Source organism: Staurois parvus, unplaced genomic scaffold (assembly GCF_062004578.1).
Source record: "Staurois parvus isolate SC_StPar_1 unplaced genomic scaffold, SC_StPar_1.0 ptg000130l, whole genome shotgun sequence".
Classification (NCBI taxonomy): Eukaryota; Metazoa; Chordata; class Amphibia; order Anura; family Ranidae; genus Staurois; species Staurois parvus.
The window spans coordinates 1,789,314-1,815,068 of record NW_028317926.1 but is presented as its reverse complement, the minus strand read 5'-3'; the positions used below and the strand labels follow the sequence as shown (position 1 = coordinate 1,815,068).

At 40.8% G+C, this 25,755-nt stretch overlaps 1 protein-coding gene across 2 annotated transcripts in view; it reads left to right on the top strand.

Moving 5' to 3' along the window:
- ULK4 (unc-51 like kinase 4) overlaps window positions 1–25,755 on the top strand; it is an 898,798-nt gene that overhangs the window by 572,816 nt on the left and 300,227 nt on the right. For both annotated transcript variants that reach the window (XM_089672503.1, XM_089672504.1), the window contains exon 32: window positions 21,348–21,453. In XM_089672503.1, coding sequence (XP_089528629.1) covers window positions 21,348–21,453 — 106 coding nt within the window. The remainder of the gene's footprint in view (window positions 1–21,347; window positions 21,454–25,755) is intronic.

Here is a 25,755-nt window from a genome sequence, read left to right as displayed (position 1 = left end):
CCCCATCAGGCTTTACTCATGCAGCCACAAAACACCTTGGTACTGTGCAGCTCAGCTGCACTGAGGACGAACTGTCTGTGGTCTTGATGCTCCTCCAGTTGTGGTTCCCCAAGATTCATTTACCTTTTCCCACAGGTATGTGAATCTGTCACCTGCACCAAACATTTGTCACACAGAGGCAGGATGGAATGCTAAAGATTTTCTTAGACACGCTTTACAAATTCTCCAGACTGTATGTATTTTTACTTTAGATTTAGCTGTTTGCCTGGAGTTCTACTTTAAGTAGCTTGATATTCATGTTGTTTAGGAGTGTTTGCTTCATTACATTAAAGTGCAGATGTTTATTTTTCATGAAGCGTATACATACACTTTCTTATAAGCATCTGTAAAGAAAAGTGTACTTCATGACATGCCCTTCTGGTATTGCATTTTAAACTGTATTTATTTCTGATAGTGAATCCCTTGCTTCTTGTATCTGTGAGAATGTGTTCAGCTTTAATCAGATTTGTCATTTTTGGGTTAGCGGTACAGATAAGAGCAGTCCTAAACAGATTGCCTTGTCTTCTTAGACTGTGGGCAAAACACAAAGGAGGTGCCCTGTGTCCTTTGGGACCGCAGTCCTTGTTGCACAATTTCTTTTTCTTTCCTGACGTACAAATTCTAGCGGTGTGCGGCTGGATCTTTCTCCGCATTTTCTGCCTCGAGGCATGGTACTGTAACAGCATCCAAAAGAAATTGCCAGCCTCATGGGTGCAGTTGATGAAGTGATAAACCAATTTAGGCCATGGCTTTAAACATCACTGAGCCTTCAAAGTTGCCTTTAGCAGCAACACTGGCATAATGGAATCTACATATTACAATAATGAAACTAGTGTGGAATAACAACGAATATTTCATTTTGTGGTGCATATAAATATGCACTTTGATATAGATCTGTTTTTACTTAGAGGATGCAATTTAATATATTGCATTCTTTAAATAAATGTATGATCTCACATCAACTGTTGCTTATGGCTAAATTATAAAATTACAGTTTATATTGCCATCACAGCGAATACATTATTTTATATTTTTTCTTTAAAACAAATCTGTGGGCACAAATAAAGTATTACTTACATTGCAAAGCAAACCCCTTCAGTTTCTTCTACAGCACCCTAGATGCCCAGGGCAATCTCTTACATAGGGACCGTGGCTCTGACCAACCTCCTTTGCCTCACTATTGGTTGGTTAAGCTGGTGGACCAATAACTCAGCTAAGAAGACATGATAGGATGGGCTATACCAAAGACATGATATATTTGTTGATATTTGCATAACTGCATGTTCCATTGTGGCCAAGTGCTTGGCTAAGAGTAGAGAGTGAGTGAAACACTTGCTGCAGCTGCGCTCTATAGCCATAGCTCTGCAGTGCTGAACTGGGTAACGGCTGTTTCCTGCTAGAGGAGTGCTGCAGAGCAGGAAAAGTTCAACAGACGCAATCAGGCAGCACTGCACTTTGGGAACTGTAGTCCAGAGGAGAGATTGTGGAAATCAAGTTTTTGAACTACATTCTCCAGAGAGATTGCCGGGAGGAGAGGAAAGAGTTGCATTTTCCCAGGCTGTACAGATAACTTCCTATTGATGCAAGGGAGACTGGAGAGTACACATCTCTGTCGAGTGGGATGTGGAATGCTGAGTCCTGGTGTGCTTGTGGCTGGAGTTACTTGGGTGCAATTGCTGTATGTGACTGAATTGTGAGCTGCAACACTGTTAGGACTAGTGATCTGCCGCTGTGGTGATTTACCATCTGCTGCTAGAGAGACTGAGCCTTTTAGGAACTGAGCCCAACACTAGCTGGCTAAAGTGATAGGACTAAGGACTGCCTCCCGATAGCTGCACCACTGAGACTTTTGCCTATTGCTTATATTAAGCCAGATGGCAGCCAGGCGAACAGCTCATCCCTACAGGTGGACGCCATATGGCGTCCTTTCAGGCATGCGCAGTGCGCCTGCCTGCAGGGCCACTCTGTGGCGCGATCTGTCACCGGCTGTGTACCTCGGACACGGCCGATGACAGATCTGTGTACCGGCCCCGTTGCCAGTACCATGTGACCTGCTGTGACCAACCACAGCAGGTCACATGACAGTTGTATACAATGGATGGCTTCCTTTCATGCCATCCGTTGTATGCAAGTCTGTCTAGCTGCGAATGGTCACAGCGATCACATACACAAGCTGGGCCAATCACAGCCCAGCTGTGTCATGTGATTAGCCGTGGTCAAATCACAGCTAAGCACAAAAGAAAAAAACCCTGAATGAATCGATGTCATTCAGGTAAATGCTTGCTTATAGCAAAGTAATCCTTTGCTATTAGCAAATTGTGTAAAAAAAAAAAAAAATACTGATCACTTCCCCAAAGTAGTACAATGTTATTATGGTAACATATACTACTTTGGGCATAGTGAAGTATAAAAAAAAAAATCTTAAAGAGAAAAAAATGTAATAAAAAATTAAAACTTATAAAAAAAAAAAAAAAGTTTTTTTTCGTACTGTCCCCAGTCAGTGTCCCTGATCACTGCCATGCCAGTTATATGATGACACTGTACTGCACTGATGACAGTATGTAGAAAAAAAAAACTGAAAATATTTTTTTTAATTTTTTCATTTTCCAAAAAATTATGACAAAAAAATTACAACTTCAAAAAACTCGCCATGCCTGTTATGAAATACGTTGGACTGTCTACTCTGCAAAAAGTGCTCATTTTGGGGATATCTGTACTATTCTGACATTCTTGGACCTCAAGAAATTAGATTGGCCGTCAGTACTTCAGGATTGATCAATATTCAGATATATCCCATAGTTTGTGAACTCTATAACTTTCCTAAAATCTAAATAATACATCCTAATTTGGATTATTTTCACCAAAGAAATGTAGCAGAATACATCTTGCCCTAAATTTATGAAGAACAATCATTTATTTGCAAATTTTTATAACAGAAACAAAGAAAAACGTGTTTTTTTTTCTTCATAACTTTTAGTCTTTTTTTGTTAATTTACCAAAAAATAAAACCCCCAGTGTTGATTAAATACCACCAAAAGAAAGCTCTAGTTGTGTGAAGAAAATGATAAAATTTTAGTTTGGGTACAATGTTGGATGACCGTGCAATTGTCATTCAAAGTGTGAGAGCGCTGAAACCTAGAAATGGCCTGGGCAGGAAGGGGGTAAAAGTGCCCTGTATGGAAGTGGTTAAGAGGTACCTCTCAGGGGACATTGCACCATATCCTAGCCATTCTTCTAGAGCAGGGGTGGGCAAACTTTTTGACTTGAGGGCCGCAATGGGTTCATATATTGGACCCGGGGGCCGGACCAAGAGTAGATGAATGATGTGTATGTGTCATCCATAGTAAGTATAGTAATATTCCCCCATAGTAAGCATAGTAATTATTCCCCCATATAGTAATTCATCCCCCATAGTAATTCACCCCCCATATAGTAATTCACCCCCCATATAGTAATTCATCCCCCATAGTAATTCATCCCCCATATAGTAATTCATCCCCCATAGTAATTCATCCCCCATATAGTAATTCATCCCCCATATAGTAATTCATCCCCCATATAGTAATTTATCCCCCCTATAGTAATTCATCCCCCCTATAGTAATTCATTCCCCATATTAATTCATCCCCCATATTAAGTCCCCCCTGTGTCAATTCACTTACCTTTGCTCCACGCGTTCCTCCCGCCGTGTTCTCGCGCCGTTCCGGTGTAGCATGAAAATCTGTCTCCTATGAGGATCTGTCCCCCTCAACGTATCTGCGCATGTGCCAGTTTCAGGCATTAGCAGCCGATCGGCGATCTCCGGCACATGCGCAGATACGTCGAGGGGGACAGATCCTCATAGGAGACAGATTTTCATTATACACCGGTCTTCAGGGCGGACTGTGAGAGGAGCCTAGCGGGAGCCTAGCTCCGCGGGCCGGATTAAAAGGTCCGCCGGGTCGTATATGGCCCGCGGGCCGTAGTTTGCCCATTGCTGTTCTAGAGTGTACTATAAACCAGTTATAGTATTCTTATCCACAATGCAGTTATTGCTTATGTGTACTGTTTATTGCTGACCTAGTTGACTAATGCATTGATTTCAGTCTAGTGGTGCAGAACTCAATTCTCTGTTAGTTTGGCTTAGTGATTTTACTGTTTGAATCCACCCTCTGTTTGCTCATTTATGTTTATACCACCATTTACTCTAACCTGTACCAACACATCAAGTTCATTTACCAATAAACGGTCTTATGTCTTGTTCCTGGTACTAATTTACAGCCCAGTTAAAGGTATCTATATTTTTTTTGTTATAAATGCTTGCAGAATTTTCATCCAACCAGGTGTGTCAGAGGGGCTGAGGTTAAGAGCAGAGTCGAGGCAAAGTACAGAAAACCCAATCAACCAAATGGCTCCTGTGGAGGGTGCCATTACACTATACTTAAAGACTATGTACTGTATAAATATGTGGGCCAGTTTTTAAGATCTAGGAATATGTTGTACTCTGTAAAATACATAAATATTGTATGTGTAGCTTCTAAGTTGGCTACATGCTTATACTGCTTTTTTGATCCGAGTATAAAATAGTGTGAGGGAACAGGGTAATAGAGTAAACAATACTTATTTTCCCCATGCTTCACATGATATAATTTGGATGTTTTATGTTTAGATTAAATATTTTAGTGTTATAATTATACTATTAACAGGGATACATACTTGCGTAACTACATTATGGTTTGCCTTTCCAGCATCCTGCTTGCCCCAAATCTTGGGGTCTGTAACATGCAAGTTTCTACATTTTCCGATGTTTGCTATGAGCCTTCCTACCACCTCCTGTATATTCCAGGGGTTCCAATAATATGATGACCAAAAGTAATATGAAGAAGGCTTAGAGAGCCATGGACAATGCAAGGAAGTATCAAACGTGCTCTACCACCTTTAACACTACACAGACATGTGATATTTATTTCAGTTCAGTTTTTGTACTGACACATATAAATTTAAGAACCTATTTAGACACCACCTCACATTTCTGGTCTTTATATTTATTGTTTGCTGGTTTTCATAAAGTGCTGAAATTATTTTGAGTCTGTACGTAGACCCAGAGTATTTTGCCTCTCATATTGCATGTCGTTTCAGCAGTAATGCAGCAGTGCTTATTTTTTACCTGACCTGGTGTCCGGAAGGACTTGATTCAGAACTAGAATTCAGGTTAATGGTTCTGGTGTTTTCAGCATTAGAGGCCACCCTTTGGGTGGTGGAATTCATTAACCACATTCCGCCCAGCGCATGTATAAATAGGGCGGCACGGGCAGGCAAAACCACGTTTTAAAACCTATGTTTTGTAAACAGGTAGGGGGCGTGCGGCCGCCCTACCTGTCCCGCCGATCACAGCCGCGGATGTCAGTCGCCGGGTCACAGCCGGTCCTTACCGGCTATCTCCCGGCGATCGGCGGCAATCAGTGACAGAGAGCACAGCTGCAGTAGCTGTGCTTTCTGTCACTTCCCTGACAGCTCGAGGACAAGCTGATCGGGACAGAAGAGTTTCTCTCTCCCGATCAGCCTGTCCCCATCCAGCACACCCCCCCGCCCCCTAGTAAAACACTCCCCCTCACACAGATAACCCTTCCCTGAAAAATAAAGTTAACCCCTTCCTCCCCAGTGCCATTAGTACAGTGTCAGTGTTTTTTTTTTTTGCACTGATCACTGTATTGGCCAGTACCCCCCAATGTCAGAATGTCCGCCGCAGTCCCGCAGTCCCGCCATAAGTCACTGATCACCGCCATAAGTCACTGATCGCCGCCATAAGTCGCTGATCGCCGCCATTATTAGTATAAAAAAAAAAACTAAAAATCCCAGTATCTTTCCCGCCATTTGTAAACGCTATAACTTTCACGTAAACCAATTAATTTACACGTATTGGGTTTTTTTTTTAGCAGACATGTCGCAGAATGCATTTTGGCAGAAATTTATGACTAAATTTGATTTTTTAATTTTTTTTTACTAGACATGTTTTATAACAAAAAGTCCAAAATATTGTTTTTTTTTCCTCAAAATTGTCAGCCTTTTTTTTATAGCACGAAAAATAAAAACCGCACAGGCGATCAAATACCACCGAAAGAAAGCTCAATTTGTGGGAAAAAAAAGGATGTAAATTTCATTTATGTACCGTATTGCATGACTGCGCAATTGTGCGTTAAACTAGCGCAGCGCTGTATAGCAAACAAATGGCGTAAATTGTAGTATCTATACCATAGTTTCTAGACACTATAACTTTCACACAAAGCAATCAATATACACTTATTGGGATTTTTTTTTACCAAAAACATGTAGCAGAATACATTTTGGCCTAAATTTATATCCAACTTTGAGTTTACTATATATTTTTTATAGCGGAAAGTAAAAAATATTGTTTTTCCTCAAAAGTTTTGGCTTTTTGTTTATAGCGTGAAAAATAAAAAGCGCACAGGTGATCAAATACCACTGTCAGAAAGCTCTATTTGTGTGAAAAAAGGACGTAAATTTTGTTTGGGTGCAGCACTGCATGACCGCGCAATTATCAGTTGAATTAGTGCAGCGCCGAGTAGCAAAAAGAGGCCTGGTCATTAAGGGGGGTAAATCCTCAGGAGGTCAAGTGATTAATGCATACATGCAAGAGTCATCTTCCCAATGACTTTGTGTATATGTGTCCCAGATGGTGTGCACGGTTTTTAGTTGCTACTTTGATCTGTTCTAACCTCTCAGCTCAGAAGTCCATAGACTTTCCTTTGCCTCTTTCGGTGTACATTAGGATGCTCAGCTTTCCACAAAATGGGCAATGCATGCTGCTGCATAGATTGATGTAGCTCTTCTTAGTTTGACCTGCATCTTTCCCTTATGTGATGTCACTTCTCTCTGCTTCAAATCTTTCCCACTAGCTAGAGGCAATGAGACAAATAAATGTTAGGCAGATTGGTGGGTAGCAGTCTAAAATGAGCAAACATTTAATACCTGGTATTTTCTGGGCTGTATGTGGCCCTTTCACTCCTCTGCAATTTCCACCTCCAAACCACCTGAGTGGTTTAAGGATAACAAGCCCTTATATAATTTTACAGCTAATATTTTATGAGTTATGCCCCATATTTTGGGATTAAACAAGGTAAATTGCTGTTTTACTAAAACCACAGTAAATATCATGTGGCCTCCTTGAAGATGTAACTGTCAGTGAAGGTTCTCATTTATCCAGGTTGTGGCATATCAAGTATGAGTAAGTCACATATAACTAGACTTGTTCTGTAATGTTAAAGATGCTTGTCCAAGCCACTTCCTCATTTCTAATGAGTGTCAGCAACATACCTTAACAATTATATTGAAACAAGTAGATGAAAAAACTGATTCAATTAACTTGGAATGGCAGATGTTAATGTCTAAGGATAAGATGGGCGATACGAAAATTGTGGAACCACCCTGTACTAATTACATAATCCCTTCTTGGTGTCAGGAAGGCTTCTTAAATGTTAATCTTACAATTTACATGGCTGAAGGTGTGAATTGTTGTAAAAAACACCAATGTAGAGAATTTAAAATAGCATTATATATGAAGACAGATGGTGTTGAAGGCCCCCACACCTGTTCAATGATGATATGTATAAATATGCCAACAACGCAATTAAATCAATCTTGTGTTCTCCAATCAACAAAAATATAATAATGAAGCTGCTTCAACTTTAAAGTGTTACTAAACCTAGGACCCTGCATTCACTATATCTGGTCTTCCACAGTACACAGAACGTGGAAATGCAATTATTTTAGTAAATTTAAACTGCTAAATACCTTTTTCCATCAGCAGTTAGAGCAGTCTTGTGACTTCTATCAGTGTTCAGCAGAGCACTGGTTAAAGCTTATAGGAGGAGTCTTCTTTCTGCTCTAGGAGGATGCATGACCCCTGACCTCTATTTGGACAGTGCTGATTGCCCCTTTGCTGATCACATGCACTCCCCCCCCAAAAAAAATCCTCTCTAGCAATACACACTAAACTGAGCATCTGCAGAATGTCTCCACACAATATGTCTTATCAGGAGATAAGAGGGGAGCACTGAAGAAGGGGAGGATCAGAGAAGTCAGGATCAAACAGCAGTTTTATACAATGCAGAGGATTATCCCCTTAGGCTCCACAGTGAGTTCAACCAGCATGCTTTACTGCATATACAGACTGATTTTACTACTGTGGGTTTAGTAACACTTTAACACATTCTCTTATATAGGTGCTCATAACATATCCTCCAAAAGGTGTAGTATGTACTAGATACATAGTGTGTATGTGTGTATATATATATATATATATATATATACAGTTGTGACCAAAATTATTCAACCCCCAATGCTGTAAAGGGGTTTAGGGACTATAGTGTACATTTGGAATTGTATTCAGAATCAAATCCTACAAGGACGTTGTAACTACCCAAATGCAACTAAAATGACATCAATTGTTTATGTAATACAGTAGTAAATGGTTCTTATGTGGTTTCTTCATTGCCACAATTATTCAACCCCTTAAAGACTACCACTCTGAAGAACAGAGGTTCATACAGGTGCTTTCCATCAGGTATTGAAAACACCTGTGGATGTCACCGAGCAGCAATCAAGCATAATAAGCACCAATTAGGCAGCTTTAAAATGACTGTGATACTCAGCTCCTTCTAGACATTTACTGGTGTGGTTACAAACATGGTGAAGGCAAGAGAATGGTCCAGGAAGACAAGAGAAGAGGTGATTTCTCTTCACAGGAAGGGCAATGGCTATAAGAAGATTGCAAAGATGTTAAACATACCAAGAGACACCTTAGGAAGCATCATTCGCAAATTCAAGGCAAAGGGCACTGTTGAAACGCTACCTGGTCGTGGCAGAAAGAAGATGCTGACTTCGACTGCTGTGCGCTACCTGAAGCGTAGAGTGGAGAGAAGTCCCCGTGTGACTGCTGAGGAACTGAGAAAAGATTTGTCAGATGTGGGTACAGAAGTTTCAGCCCAGACAATAAGACGCACACTGCGTAATGAAGGCCTCCGTGCCAGAACTCCCAGGCGTACCCCCTTGCTGTCTCCAAAGAATAAGAAGAGTCGACTGCAGTATGCCAAAAGCCATGTGGACAAACCACAAAAGTTGTGGGATAGTGTTCTGTGGACTGATGAAACAAAATTAGAACTGTTTGGGCCCATGGATCAACGCTATGTTTGGAGGAGGAAGAACAAGGCCTATGATGAAAAGAACACCTTGCCTACTGTGAAGCATGGTGGAGGGTCAATCATGCTTTGGGGCTGTTTTGCTTCTGCAGGTACAGGGAAGCTTCAGCGTGTGCAAGGTACCATGAATTCTCTTCAGTACCAGGAGATATTGGATGGAAACGTGATGCAGTCCGTCACACACCTGAGGCTTGGGAGACGTTGGACCTTTCAACAGGACAATGATCCCAAGCATACCTCCAAGTCCACTAGAGCATGGTTGCAGAGGAAAGGCTGGAACATTTTGGAGTGGCCATCGCAGTCACCAGACTTAAATCCGATTGAGAACCTCTGGTGGGACTTAAAGAAAGCAGTTGCAGTGCGCAAGCCTAAGAATGTGACTGAACTGGAGGCCTTTGCCCATGAAGAATGGGCGAAGATACCCGTAGATCGCTGCAAGACACTTGTGTCAAGCTATGCTTCACGTTTAAAAGCTGTTATAACTGTAAAAGGATGCTGTACTAAGTACTAAGATTGAATGTCACTTGGGGGTTGAATAAAACTGATAATGCTGTGAGCACAGAAAAGACATTTGTGGTTATTTCATTATAACTGTTATGTTATATTTGTCTGACCTACAAGTGCCTCTTTAATGTAAATGTAAGCAAGATGACTGAATGATCAAAAGCAATGTCAAACTGGCCAAAACACTCAATTTCAGTGGGGGTTGAATAATTTTGGTCACAACTGTATATATATATCTTGCCAAAAGAATTGGGACACCCCTCCAAATCATTGGATTTAGGTGTGCTCCACGGCCACATGGGTATATAATCAAACACCTAGGCACGCAGACTGCTTCTACAAACATTTGTGAAAGAATGGGTCCCTCTCAGGAGCTCAGTGAAATCGAGCAGGGTACCATGATAGGTTGCCACCTGTGCAATAAGTCCATCCATGAAATTTTCTTGCTACTAAATATTCCACGGTCAACTGTTAGTGGTATTATAACAAAGTGAAAGAAACTGGGAACAACAGCCAGGAAGTGGTTGGCAATATAAAATGACAGAGCATGCTGAAGCTCCCAGTGTGCAGTCACCAACTGTCTGCAGAGTCAATAGCTAAAGACCTCTAAACTTCATGTGACCTTCAGATTAGCACAAAAACAGTGCGTAGAGAGCTTTTTGGAATGGGTTTTCATGGCCGAGCAGCTGCATCCAAGCCTTACATCACCAAATGCAATGCAAAGCGTCATATGCCGTGATGTAAAGCACGTCGCCACTGGACTCAAGAGCAGTGAAGATGTGTTCTCTGGAGTGACGAATAGCAACTTCTCTGTTTAGCAATCTGATGGACGTGTCTGGGTTTGGCGATTGCCAGGAGAACGGTACTTGCCTAACTGCATTGTGCCAAGTGTAAAGTTTGGTGGAGAAGGGATTATGGTGTGGGGTTGTTTTCTCAGGGGTTAGGCTTGGCTCCTTGGTTCCAATGAAGGGAGCTCTTAAGGCATCAGCATATCAAGACATTTTGGACAATTTCATGCTCCCAACTTTGTGGGAACATTTTGGAGATGGCCCCTTCCTGTTCCAACATAACTGCGCACCAGTGCACAAAGCAAGGTCCATAAAGACATGGATGAGTGGGTTTGGGGTGGAGGAACTTGACTTGCCTGCACAAAGTTCTGACCTCAAATCCGATAGAACACCTTAGGGATGAATTAGAGTGGAGACTGCGAGCCAGGTCTTTCTTGTCCAACATCAGTGTCTGACCTCACAAGTGTGCTTCTGGAAGAATGGTCAAACATTCCGATAGACAGACTCCTAAACCTTGTGGACAGCCCTTTCAGAAAAGTTGAAGCTATTATAGCTGCAAAGAGTGGACCAACTCAATATTGAATCCTACAGACTAAGACTGGGATGCCATTACAGTTCACGTGCATGTAAAGGCAGACGTCCCAATACGTTTAGCAATTTAATGTAATTTTAGCTGCTTTTCATGCCACTCTTTGACATTGGGGTTTTAGTCCTATGGGTTAGGATGTTAAAGTCCATCGATAGCCAAAGCCTTTTAATTTTGAGTAAAGAAAGGGTTCAACCCGTCAGGTTTAACTGCTATCCAGGGCTCTAGAGAGATTTATCTTTTGGAGATGACCTTTTACCAGTCAGGAAGTGAGGTTAAAATTCGCTACATGGTGAGGGACACCAATAAAAAGCTGGGGGGGGGGGGGTTTCTAGCATCTACTTAAGTTAAAATCAGAAAAATGTTTCACTCCCTGCGTGGTGAAAAGGTTGTCCTTGGTAGTGATGAGTTTGGGTATGTTCAGACTAGGATCCGAACCCACATGTGCAAGTCCACCAGGAAGCTGTCTGTCATCTGTATGGGCTAATCATTTTGGGCATTCCCCCTCCTCATAGCCATACGTATAGAAGAGGCATGTATATGTGCGTCTGCGGGTCTGGGAATACTCAGGCCGCAGATGACTGTCTGAGATGAGCCTCCTGACAGGCTTGCGCACATTAGTTCGGTTCCTAGGCAGAATGTGCCCAAGCTCATCTCTGGACCCTAGGAGAGTGACTAAGGAAAAATGTCTCAACAGAAAACCTGACAAGAGTTCCACTCCTTCTCCACTCTGTCCAAAACGTAAAAAAAAAAGTTTGGGTGTTTGGTACACTTTGACCATATCCCTGAAATTTAAATAATCACAGCTGCACCAGATTTTTCACTCTCTAGTTTTAGCCCTGGTTCACACCGGTGTGACTTGTCATGTGATTTGACAGTTTCAAATCACATGAAATGTTGCACACTATTGTCAGCAATTGAACTGTTCAAATCAGTGTTACTCCGACTTCGTCGCTATTTTTTGCAATTTCAGGTGCGAGTTAGATAGGCATAGATATCTGTGCATGAAGCTGCACAAATGTCTGCCAAGTCGCACCTGAAGGTCATACTGACATGCGACTTTGAAATTGTGCGACTTCGAGTGAAGTCGCACGATTTCAAAGTTGGATCCTGTGTGAACCAGGGCTTAGAAATTCCACCCCAATATGTTAATACCATTGTGTACTGTTGAGTTCAGGCCCTTGAAATTTTATGATTGGCTGTTTTGGAATTTTTGGATTGATCATGATCTACCAAAGTGAAGTTTTGAATACTTTGCATACATGTGACCGCGCCTGTCTTTTAACATAGGAACTCATTGCTGGATAGAAATGGAATAAGAGGGGACTTTAATTAAAAGGACATGCAAACCATTGTATGTTTGGAAATATAATCAGATTTGCTTCTTGTATTTCTTTCCTGTGCCCTTGGTGTTTCATGGCTGTCCTGCTTAAACACTGAAGCAATTAGTTTTGAGAAGGCTGATTCTTCAGGGTCCAGTGCTTCCATGCCTTTCATTTGCAAAAGCCGCACATTTTAATGAAGTTGTTTCATCTGTGTTGCCAAACACTAGAATTTTGCTGCTTCAGTTCTAATTATCTCAGTTGGCGATTGCTGTGTTTTATTAAAGCTGTCAAACGTACTGTTCATTAAATGCCCACGTTTGCGACATCTCTCCCACAAATAATATCAACTTGTTCTTTTGATGGATTGAAGGAACGTATTTCCTCCTTAATCCCAGCAAAATGGATTTACCAATCATAATAAATTCTAAAGTTACCGTGGACCCCATGTAAGGAGAGCACTGAATTAAAACAAAAACACAAAAGAAGTTTCTTTTAGATAAATTCACGGCGTAAACACTCATTAATCTATATAGATTTTTATATTTTAATGTTCAGACTGTGAAAAAGAAAGTTCTACTGCCTAATGTATTGAATATGGCTAATATTTTGCTATTGTGAAATATTTTTATTGCAAAATAAAACCCCTTCAAAATTAACAATCTGAAATTTAGCCATGGGGCCTCTCTTCTTTTTATAAATAAGAGCCAAGATTAAGGTTCTTCTAATAGTTCAGTTCACCTAAAGTGATTTCAGTGATAAGCCATCTGATTTTTTTTTAATATCTCTTGGTGAGATATATGCCTCTTTAGTTCTAATGTCTATGCACTTCCTAGGACCATCATGTGGAGGTTGCACTTTTAGTGTTAAGTCTTTCATTCCATATTATGAAGATAGTAACAGATGGGTTGGAGCATGCAAAAGTGAGCAGGAACACACATAACACCCAAGCGGACAGGAGCCAGGGGATGACATGCCCCTCCAAGCTCTGCCTATGCTTAAAATAACATGTACAGTTGCATAGGCATTTGTTTTGTCATCACTCCTTCTGTACCATCACATAAAGATCCTAAAACATGTATTTTATTGCTCACATTTACTACAATCTATTCTTAAAGAAATACATTTTATGCTGATTTATCTTTATTTACGGTAATCTGCAAAGAACATACTAAATACCCAGCAGTTTTTTAACAGATCCAGTGAATATTTAAATGCCTGGTGCTCATATCATTCAAGAGATCATTCAGACAGTTGCAGTTGTGTTAATGTGTATTGTGTTAAAGCACCTCTTTGATTTTAAAGGGGCTGCTAACAAACTGCAACGCACATTTTAACAAACAGATAACATTTGTACAGTGCTGCTCAGCACAACCTACAGATGACACAGAAGTTGTGGTGTGCTAAAAAGCAAGTTCTTTGTGTTTCGCTGCCTTCAGAATTTGGGGTGCTTTTCAAAATGGGCTGCACTATTTGTTTGTGTCACTGCACAGTACAAAAGGTCATTGGCAACTAAAAATCCTTAAATGTGCTTCCATCCATCAATACAATCCACGTGCGTCACTGTCTTCAAATTATAAGTCACCTGTGTCTGGCATGCAGTCACCTCCCATGAACAGTATATGCTTACCTCCAATATTGACCAGGATTGCAAGTCAAGGGTCAAATGCGCTTTTGCCCCTTTTAGGCCACAAACCATATGGCTCCCAGAACAATTCCTTGTCTCCTCCACTCTCCTCTGATGTGAATATTCACTCATGCAAAAATAATAGGGACTAATAGCTCTCTCTGTACATTTAAAAGCATTTAATCATATCTTTAAAATGACATGCACAAAAAAGTGCACACAGAGTGCTATATACAGTGCATAACAAAATGTAGGCAGCTCCCTCCTCACCACTAACTCTGCCAACCTCAAGATGGCAGTCGAATGGCATAACCAGGGGCGGACTGACCATTTGGAAACTCGGGCACTGCTCGAGGGCCCGGGGTCAGTAGGGGTCCCCATGAGATGCCCCTGGTACCTTTTTCATAGGCTTTTTTGAGTTTGGGCAAGGGCCCCATGATCCCTTATTGCCCAGGGGCCCCATGAGTTGTCAGTCTGCCCCTGGACATAACTGACATAGCCACGCCCCTATATGAGTTATGCCTGATTAACAGGCTTCCTCAATAGGGAGAAATGTGATATTTCAGTTTTTCCATTTTTAATACATTTGCAAACATTTCTAAAATTCTGTTTTCACTTTGTTATTCTGAGTGTAGATGTGATTTTTTTTTCTCTTTAAACTGCAGTATTAGGCTGCGACATAGCAAAATTGAAAATAGTGAAGGGGGTCTGAATACTTTTTGAATGCACGGTAATATATTTATATATATATAAAGAGAGAGAGAGAGATGTAGAGATATATATATATATATATATATATATATATATATATCTATATGGGCAGCACAGTGGCTAAATGGTTAGCACTTCCGCCTGCTAGTACTAAAGTTGTTGGTTTGAATCCCAACCACGACACCACCTGCCTGGAGTTTGCATGTTCTCCCTGTGCCTGCGTAGGTTCCCTCCGGGAACTCCGGCTTCCTCCCACACTCCAAAGACATGCTGGTAGGTGAATTGACTCCTGTTTAAATTGGCTCTAGTATGTGTATGTATGAATGTAAGTTAGGGACCCTAGATTGTACGCCCCCTGAGGGTTAGGAACTGATGTGAATATACAACATATATGTAAAAGTGCTGCGTAAATCGATGGCGCTATATAAGTATCTGTAGTAAATAATAAATAAATAAATATATATATATATATAGTGAGTTGGGGCAAGTACAAAGCAGCTCCCTTGGCTGAGCACAGTTTCAGGCACAGATACCAATCCAGTGATGTATTTACAGACAGTGCAGTGTTTATTGGTGCTGTTCAGAATTCTATATACAGGTTGTCACAATCATGCACACAGGGAGAGGCGCGGTTCACCATTTTGCTCCAAACTTCTGCATTTTGGTATTTCTCTAAAATTCCAAATCAGTCTCCCTCCTCCGATTTTCCCCCTCCCTCAGGAATGCAATCAGTATATGATGCTGAGCCCCTGCCTAACAATCCTTTTACCAAATAAGGCAATTGGGTTCTGTTGTAAGAGACACCCCGTTGATTTTGAGTAGAAAAAGAGGCTGTTATGTTTTGTGTGTAGACAGAGAAGTGAGGACCTTCTGCGTTTTAACATATAGCAGACAGAAAGCAAAGGAGAATCTCGCTGTAACAACAAAACTGAGTGCAAGACCAGAAATCCCTTTTTAGCTCATCAGACTTCAAACTGCTTAACCCCAGGCATCTATTTGGCAAGTTTATTTGCCTAAACTTCTTTCTGTTATCTGTTTGCTGTGCTGTTGTGATCTGTATATTTATATATATATATATATATATATATATATATTGGTTACATCTTTTTTCTGTAAATATTTCTACTGCACCCTTTTGACCTTTTAGTAATAAATCTTACTTTCTGAAAGTGTTGAACTGTTTCTATAGCTCTTTAATGTGACTTATGAATCCCTGCCGCTGAAGGCATTACTATGAGTGTTTAACCCTTTTTATAATCTGTCTGTGGAGATAGCGGTATACCGACGATTAACCAATCATCCTAGTGTATTGCTGAGTTTCCTCTTTCTCTGTATAAAAAGGAGGTGGTGGCAGTGTGAAGGGTTAATTGCGTAATTAACCTGACCCAGTAGCAAACGCTCCCAGGCTGCAGGTACGCGATTGTGGTCCAATTGGCTGGAAAATCTGTGTGCAGGGTGCAGCTGGGTGTGGCAATGTTACGCCCGTGACATCATGGTGTTAGATTGGCTAGTCCTTCGGTCACGAGTTTGGTGAGAAGGTCAGGGGTCTGACGCGCGATCGTCACATATTGTTGGCAGTGTACGTGGGATAGTTGCATTAAGAGCTTCAGTGCAGTGTTAGGAATTGGGTCTACACTGAAGGATTGTAACCTTTGTGGACACAGTCCTTAGAAACAAGCGGTGCATATTTGTCATATATATATATATATATATATATATATATATATACTGTATGTATATATATATATATATATATATATATACTGTATGTATATATATATATATATATATATATATATATATATATATACTGTATGTATATATATATATAGAGAGAGAGAGACATATAGCAACAGCTCCTTCCTTTTTCTATTTTCTATTCTATCTTTGCTTGTAATTATGCCTGGTGAAGCTGAATATGAGAAAATGAGCAAAGGTGATTTGAGGGCGAAATGTACCTCACGAGAAATGGACGTCGGCCGCAAAAATCATGAAGATTTGGGACCTACTGGAGTATGATATCCAAGCAGATCAGAACTCGGGGGAACTTGACCATGACAGGGTTCCCTCTACATTCGATCCCAGTGGCTCAGAGACGGCCTTGCTGGAGAGGCATACAGAGACTGACACTGGAGTATCATCAAATATTATCTTCACACCACCGCCTGAGCGGGCCAGCACCGGAGTGCCTGTAACCAGCAGAGACTCTCCTCAGATGCAGGAAGCCCTGAAACGCATCAAGGAGACAGATCCTGAGGCATACCTGCGATTCATGGAACGCCAGGCTGACAGAGAGGTGGCAGAATGCCAAGCAGCGGCTGACAGAGAGGCTGTGGAATGCCAGGCTGACAGGCTGCGGAACGCCGGACTGAGAGAGAGGCGGTGCAGAGGGAAGCTGATCGTTGGTACAAGCTGGAGATGGTGAGGCTCCGCCACAGCGACAGGTGCAGAACCCCGGGTCCCTAGAGCACAGGGACGCCTCTCAGACCGTGGGCACAGCAGCCAAGTTTCCAGTGATGGACAAAGATAGTGACATTGACACGTATTTACTGTCATTTGAAAAAACGTGCCATCAGTACCATGTGCCCCCAACTCAATGGGCTCGGTACCTGACACCAGGGCTACGAGGCAAGGCCCTGGACGCGTTTGTTGAATTGACAGAGGGGTCTGACGCACGCCCGTCACACACGTGCCATACAGTGTTCCATAAAATAAACAAGGCAAAAGCTCCAAAGCAAAATCCTAGCCGTGTCCAGACACTAACTACACATATCCACATCCTAACTAGACTAGCAAACTTCACAATGCTTGGCAGTCTTGACATACAATTTTACAGCTTCCACCAACCTTGCAGCTCTCACAGGCAGGACTGTATATGTATATATATATATATATATATATATATATATATATATATATATATATGTGTATATATATATATATATATATATATATATACATACATATATATATATATATATATATATATATATATATATATATATATATATATATATATATTCATTCAAATACATGTTGAAGCCATACTGCTGCACCAAGGCACCTCTGATAACTGTGGTCCTTGATGCATCTGAAACATTTCCAGTGTGTGTGGCTGCGCCACATCCAATAAAAGCAACCATGGCAACTGTTCTAATCTGTTTGAAATTAGAAATAAGGGAAATATACACATGGGCAGGGCAATATAAACAACAATACAAAAGGTCCCTGGCACATTTTCAAACTAGCCAGTGAAAAACCTAGCCAACCTTTTTCGAACACTCTGGGTAAATACAGAGGATTTGATTGTGTACATTTGCAAATACATATGAAAGTTTGAGAGGGTTGTAGCACAATTGCATCAGAATCATTTGGTTCCTGCACTAAAGATCTTGTCCTCTTATTTGGCTATTCATGGTCAACAGGGTAAGTGTTTGGTGTGTTATTAGTGCGCATATTTGGAAGGAACATCAGACCAGAAAATAAGAGTCCAAATTAATTTATTGATGTTGTGTTAAAAGACATCCAACACATTTCACGGGTCAAAGGAACCCCCCCTTCTTCAGGGCAACAATAAAACATAATGTAATATAAAAATAATTGTGACTGCTAAAAATATGAGCCTAACAGTCGTAAAACATCATGGATAACATACATAGACATGTACACATATGTGCATCCAAATATTCACAAACATGCATACATACATATTTAACTACACTTTACTACCCTTTAACTACCCTACAGGTCCTTTTCTAGTCTAGTGTTTCATCAGAAGCATTTATTGCATACATTTAATATTAAGAGCTGATTAAAGAACCTAGGTTGAATTAGTACAAATAGCTAGCTTCAAAGTTTGTGTGTGACATGCACAACTGTTTGGTTTTTAGCATATGGCACAAGCATTGTATTTGCAGACAATCGACTTATTTCACCTTCCTATAAATAATTTTCCAAAAATCTAGCCATATTTGATATTTAGGGCTTGTCAAATGGTTGTACATTTTCACGTTGTGACATCTTGATTAATGAAAAACCTCCTGGAATTAAGATTTCCCAGACTATGTATTTACATATATATTTAAAAGGTTGTACTGGTTTGGCTGACCTGCATACAGTGAGATCCCTCAGTTTTTAAAGTGGATTATCACCCCCCCCCCTTATTTTTTATTAATCCCCTGCTTACCAGGTTGTGGGTTCTGCAAAGTTCAGATACTTACCCACCCAGCGGATCTAAACATTATCTTGCAAAATCCTCAACTGCGCTGCTCTCTCCTCATTGGCTCACTAGCTGTGATTGACAGCAGCAGGAGCCAATGCTTTCTCAGCCAATGAGGGGAGAGAGTCCCTGGAGACCCGGGGCTCTCGTGCACATCGCTGGTCCGTGATGGGGCTCAGGTAAGTATTGGGGGAGCTACTGCACACAGAAGGATTTTTACTTTTATGCATAGAATGCATGATGGTAAGAAACCTTGAGCCTTTACAGCCACTTTAATGGCTTTTCAGCCAGCAAGGTGGTAAAGCATAGGATTAGGGTTTGTAGTTTGAAGCAGGTATACTAGAGGGTTTTCACTAGGGTTGTAATCCATCTTAACAGGTCATGTAGGATCTACAGAAGCAGATGCATTCTTTTTTCTGGATCATAGCCTCCAAAGGTTTTGTGTAACTAGCTTTATGATGACTAATAGTTGGATGATCTTACTGCAAAACCATCACAGCTTTAGGCTATAAATCAGAACTGAACCCTCCTATCCTTTACAGCCAAGGAAGCTGCCATCTTGTTTGATTTGTAATTTCCATGGTGCTGCACATGTGATTAGCTATGACACCAGCCATTTGATGGTTTGACAGTTCAGTTGAGAAATAACATAAGCACACTAGTAACTCTAAAGGTCTATGCGAATGGGATGCAGACATGCATCCTTTATGCAGGACTGTCTTTTACCTGCATGGGGATGCACAGGTGTTGCATGCATCCCTGTGCCCGGGTCCCATTCATTTCTATTGGGACACGCGACTGCACAGGCACAGCCGCTGTGTTCTAATCTGACAAGCAGGCCCATGTGGCAGCAGGTCCCCAAAGGTACCCTGTATGTGTTCGGGGACCCACACTCGCATGCACTTGCATTAGGACACAGCAGCTGTGAATGTGCAGCCGTGTGTCCCAGTAGAAATTAATGGATGCCGACACAGGGATGCACGCAACCCCGTTGCCTTGTATGCAATCTGCTGATCGCTGGTGCAATGCTTTCCAGTGTCCAAAAACAAAAAATAGTAAATGCACATTTTTTTTACCTGCAAGAAATGTGAATTTATTATTTTTTGTTAAAAGGTGAACTTATCCTTATCCCTTATGTGAACAAATTTTCAAACAATGTTCTACTCACCTATGGCCAGCCTCACTTTTCCGTTAAACTGTTAAATTGGTGGGTTCAGTTTTTACTCTAAGAACAAAGACACATCCAAATCCCCTATTTTGGTTAGGTAAGAGGACATAAAATTGTTAGCTAATTGTTCTCACATTTTCTGTGCATGCAGGTAAAAATCCTTCTGTGTGCAGTGGCCCCCCAGCACCCCTCTAATGCTTAACACAGAGATGTGCACCAGAGCCTCGGCTCTCAGGGGACTCTCCCTCCTCATTGGCTGATACAGCAGTATCAATCAGAGCCAGTGAGCCAAAGGGGAGAAAGAGGGACAGAGCCGAGCCACAACTCTGTGTGTGAAAGGACAAGCTTAGCAGCAGCTCGAGATCGAGCCTGCTTGTGTGCCCCCATAGCAAGCTGCTTGCTCTGGGGGTACATGACAGGCGGGAGGGACCAGGAGCATCAGTGGGAGATCTGGGAAGAGGAGAATCAGGGCTGCCCTGTGCAAATCCACTGCACAAAGCAAGTATGACATGTTTGTTTTTGTTTGTATTTTTTTTTCTTTTTTAACAATTGCTTTTAATATCATCATTAAGTGAAAATGGCGAGTTTGTTACAGATCACTTGTTTGGAAATGTTAGTTATTTCTTGCTTGTCTCCCCCAACACAGCGTAGTTACAAGGTACAATTTATGTTGCCTACTTTTTTGTGATTTAGACAATGCATTTGTCTTGAGTGACAAATTAATGACACAGACTGGAAAGCACTTTACGCAGACATTGCCATCTATCATTTATCAAGGCACCAGCATGAATTTCTTAATAGCATCCTCTTTTGTTTTTATATAGATTAACTTTAATACCTTTTTGTTCCATTTGTTATGTGGCCCTCCAACATGAATAAAGGATATTGTCATGTCAGTGTTTATAAATAAATCTTTCTCCTTACATGCTTCAGAAATAATTAGACCCACTGGTGGTAGGTACTAAAAGAATCATTAATCTTCCTCAAAGAGGCAACATGCCTGAAACAAGTTTTATATAAGACAGATTTCAAGTACATGTGGCAGCTGGGATATATGTCCTTCTAGCTGAACCACCTACTTATAATGTGCTGAATCCTCCAACAAGTGTGCCAGTAATTAGGGATGTACAAGCTCATGCATTTGAAGTGTGTTCTGTACTCACTTTTTCTGCTTTGTTTAATACAGACACATCAAGATAACATGCTGGGAAATGTAATTCAAAATGTCATCTCTTTATTATACAACTTGGTGGTACACAAAGACACAAATATGAAGCTTCTGTATGAACAAGGTAGGTAAAATGTAGAGGTTAACTTGTGTTGTCATTGATTAATTCATGCCTTGAAAAAACAGCCAGCTTGAAAATAGCAGAAAGCCAGCTTACATAACTCAAGCAGTTCTGAACTACTTAACAACAGTTTCCATTGCCTATAAATGTTGGAATAGATCTAATCTAAATCACTAAAATCTCATATAAGCTTTGACATGATATTGTAATTTAAAAAAATGTTTTCAAATTTCTAATGTAAAGGTAATTCCATTTTTGTGAGAAAAAATATTGCAAGTAAAAAAAAAAATAACATAGTATATACAAATGTGTCCCAAGCCATATTGTAATATAATGTTTATAAAAATTACTTTTCCTTCAATCTGCAGCGCTGTAATTTTCTTTAACCACTTCCCGTCCGCCCTATAGCAGATATACTGCTACAGGGTGGCACGGGTGCGCAAAATCACGTATATATACGTGATTTTGCATTTCTGGGTAGGGGGTGCACGCAAGCCTGGTGCGCGCCCTACCTGCACCACCATTTTCGGCCGCGGCTGTCAATCACTGTGTCCTGGCCAATGATTACTCGCTGGTGCCCGGTGATTTCCGATGATCTCCAATGGGGAGGAGAACTATTTTATTTACTAACAGTTCTCCTCCCTGTCAGCTCGGGCACACTACTTTGGATGTCTGTGCACAACACAGCCATCCAAAGCAGTGTGCTTAGAGTGAAGCACACTGACACAGCTCCTTAGTAAAACACTCCCAGCACACAGTTAACCCTTTGATCGCCCCTCATGTTAACCCCTTCCTGCCCAGTGCCATTAGTACAGTTTCACTGCTTTTTTTTTAGCACTGATCACTGTATTGGTGTCATTGGGAATGTCAGTGACACCAAGTCAGTTCCCCCCAGTGTCAGAATGCTCACCGCAGTCCCACAGTTCCCGCTGATTGCCGTTATTAGTAAAATAAAAAAAAAATTCCAGTATCTATACTGCCATTTGTAAATGCTAAAACTTTCACGTAAACCATTTAATTTACACATATTGGGATTTTTTTTTAGCAAAGACATGTAGCAGAATACATTTTGGCCTAAATTTGACAAAATTTGATTTTAAAATTTTTTTTACTGGACATATTTAATAGCAAAAAGCCCAAAATATTATTTATTATTGTTTTAACCCCTAAAAGACCACCCCACTTACATTTTTGGTTGCAGCATAGCCCCATTTACTTGTACATGAATGCGATGAGGCAGATAATTTTTGCTGTGCCATGATGCAAAGCGATGTGGTCATGGCATGTGTATACCCTTGTACAGCTGTTTTTACAGCTTGGGGAGAGAGGTAAAAATTCAGCTCTGCTCCCTGTTTTTGCTGCCCCCCAACCATTAGTGTAAACTAGGTCTAACACATTATGCAGGCATAGTCTGTCGTTGTCACCATCAGTAAGCAATGACATGCAGCTCATGCTGGAGTAAGTTCATGTGAACAGAAAGTGGCTGAAGGTGATGCAAAAAAGGATTAAAAAGAAAGTGAAAACAGTATTTTATACAAAACGGCAATTGTTCGTGAAACACCGTGCTTTAGCAGCTAAATGTAATCCAGTTATGGCTTAAATTATCTTTATTTGAAGTGGATTATGAACTTCTCCCAAAAAAATCTTGCTTTGAAAAAAGACATTTGAAGGGCATCTATAAGCAATTTGGTTTCACCCCCTATTCGATGGCCTATTATAGTGCTCAGAGGAGGATTGGGCTATATGTGGCTAGTTTAGAGGGCAGGAATGAGCACTTTGGATGTTGGAAGCACCCTTTATCACTTAATAGATATTTTACATCTCGTGAAATATCTGTACAGTAGGGTACTTCCTGTCCTGAGGAGACAACTAGAGATGAGCGAATTATTCAAAAATTTGATTCGGCTGATTCGCCGAATTTGAGGAAGAAATTCGATTCGATGCGAATTTATTCGCTACGAATTTAACTTATAAAAAGGGTTTCTAGGCTTCAGAGAGCCTTTATATTCGTGCAGAACACTGTACCTTTAATTTAAATGCCCTTGGAGATGAGGAAGGAGAAGGATGAGAAGAAGGAGAAGGATGAGAAGAAGGAGAAGGATGAGAAGAAGAAGGATGAGAAGAAGGAGAAGGATGAGAAGAAGGAGAAGGAGAAGGATGAGAAGAAGGAGAAGGATGAGAAGAAGGAGAAGAAGGATGAGAAGAAGGAGAAGGATGAGAAGAAGGAGAAGGAGAAGGATGAGAAGAAGGAGAAGGATGAGAAGAAGGAGAAGGATGAGAAGAAGGATGAGAAGAAGGAGAAGGATGAGAAGAAGGATGAGAAGAAGGAGAAGGATGAGAAGAAGAAGAAGGATGAGAAGAAGAAGAAGGATGAGAAGAAGAAGAAGTATGAGAAGAAGAAGAAGGATGAGAAGAAGGAGAAGGATGAGAAGAAGGAGAAGGATGAGAAGAAGAAGAAGGATGAGAAGAAGGATGAGAAGAAGAAGAAGGATGAGAAGAAGAAGAAGGATGAGAAGAAGGAGAATTCCAAGCCGGCAAAAAGTGTATCTGCAGAGCTCCGCTATTTCTTAGCGGAGCTCTGCAGATACACTTAGCGGAGCTCTGCAGATACACTTTTTGCCGGCTTGGAATTCTTCTTATTTTCATCCTACTTCTTCTTCTTCTTCATCCTCATCCTCATCCTCTTCTTCTTCTTCTGAGGATGAGGATGAAGAAGAAGAAGAAGAAGTAGGATGAAAATAAGAAGAATTCCAAGCCGGCAAAAAGTGTATCTGCAGAGCTCCGCTAAGTGTATCTGCAGAGCTCCGCTATTTCTGACAGTTCTCTGACATTCACTCCATACAGCGGTTGAAACATTGTATCTATTTGTTTCCATAAATGGAATTCTTCATATTTTCATCCTACTTCTTCTTCTTCTTCTTCATCCTCATCCTCATCCTCAGAAGAAGAAGAAGAAGAAGAGGATGAGGATGAAGAAGAAGAAGAAGAAGAAATAGGATGAAAATAAGAAGAATTCCAAGCCGGCAAAAAGTGTATCTGCAGAGCTCCGCTAAGTGTATCTGCAGAGCTCCGCTATTTCTGACAGTTCTCTGACAGTTCCTTCACATTTACAGCGGTTGAAACATTGTATCTATTTCCGAATAAAAACATCTGTATCCTAAATGGAAACAAATAGATACAATGTTTCAACCGCTGTACATGTGAAGGAACTGTCAGAGAACTGTCAGAAATAGCGGAGCTCTCTGCAGGGACACTTTTGCCGGCTGATCGGGAAAAATCCGATTCGCGCACCCGAAGTATGCTAATATTCGGATTCGCCGCGAATCGAATTTTTCCTGAAATTCGAAACGAATTCCACTTAGCCTGGTTCGATTCGCTCATCTCTAGAGACAACACTCACTCATTGTACTGTATCTATGGGAGAGCAGCATTGTCACCCTAGTACAGGTCAACACAGCAGCTCCCCTTCTTCTTCTCCCATCCATGTTAAGGAGGAGTATTCTGTAGTCTACAGAGAGCTGATAACAATGCCAAGTACACATGTACCAAAAGTACCATCTAACTTTAGGTACATATGTACCACTGTCTGTTAAACAGAAGCTGGTCTTGCAGGAAAACCAGCCTTTGTTCAGCACTTACAGCCAATGATGCAGCACAGATCAGTGTATTGTGGCAATAGGGAGTCCCCCCTGTCAGAATACAATAGCACAGTGGGGGAGATCCCCACATCTCACATCACTGTGTTGATATGGGATCTGTTAGGTTTTTTTTTCTTTTTTGTTTAAACCACTGATTGAACAAAAAAATTGCCCGTGTAAACCCACCTTTATTACCAACAGTCAGAACAGGCAGAGAGCATGGAAAATGACCTGCTTTCTAGATTTGTAAGATGATCAGCAGGTATTTTTTGCACTTATCAAATAAACATAACATATTTTCAGTGATATATTTAATAGGCCAAAGTGCTTATTGCTAGGGTTTACAGTATATACACTTTGGCGTTGATTTGCTAAAGACAAATAGACTGTGCACTTTGCAAAGTGCAGTTGCACTCTACAAGTGCAGTTGCTCCAGAGCATTGTAAATGAGGTAAAGCTACACTTTGCAAAAAATACCCAATCGTGTGCAAGGAAAATAAAAAATAAAAATGCATTTTTGCTTGGACATGATTGGATGGTGGAAGTCAGCAGAGCATCTGTACATTATCCCTCTTAAAATACCCTAAAAATGGTATGATTACCCATTAATAAAAAGGACAGTGTAAGCATTTTGTGGCATTTTCCTTTGTAGGATATATTGTTTCTT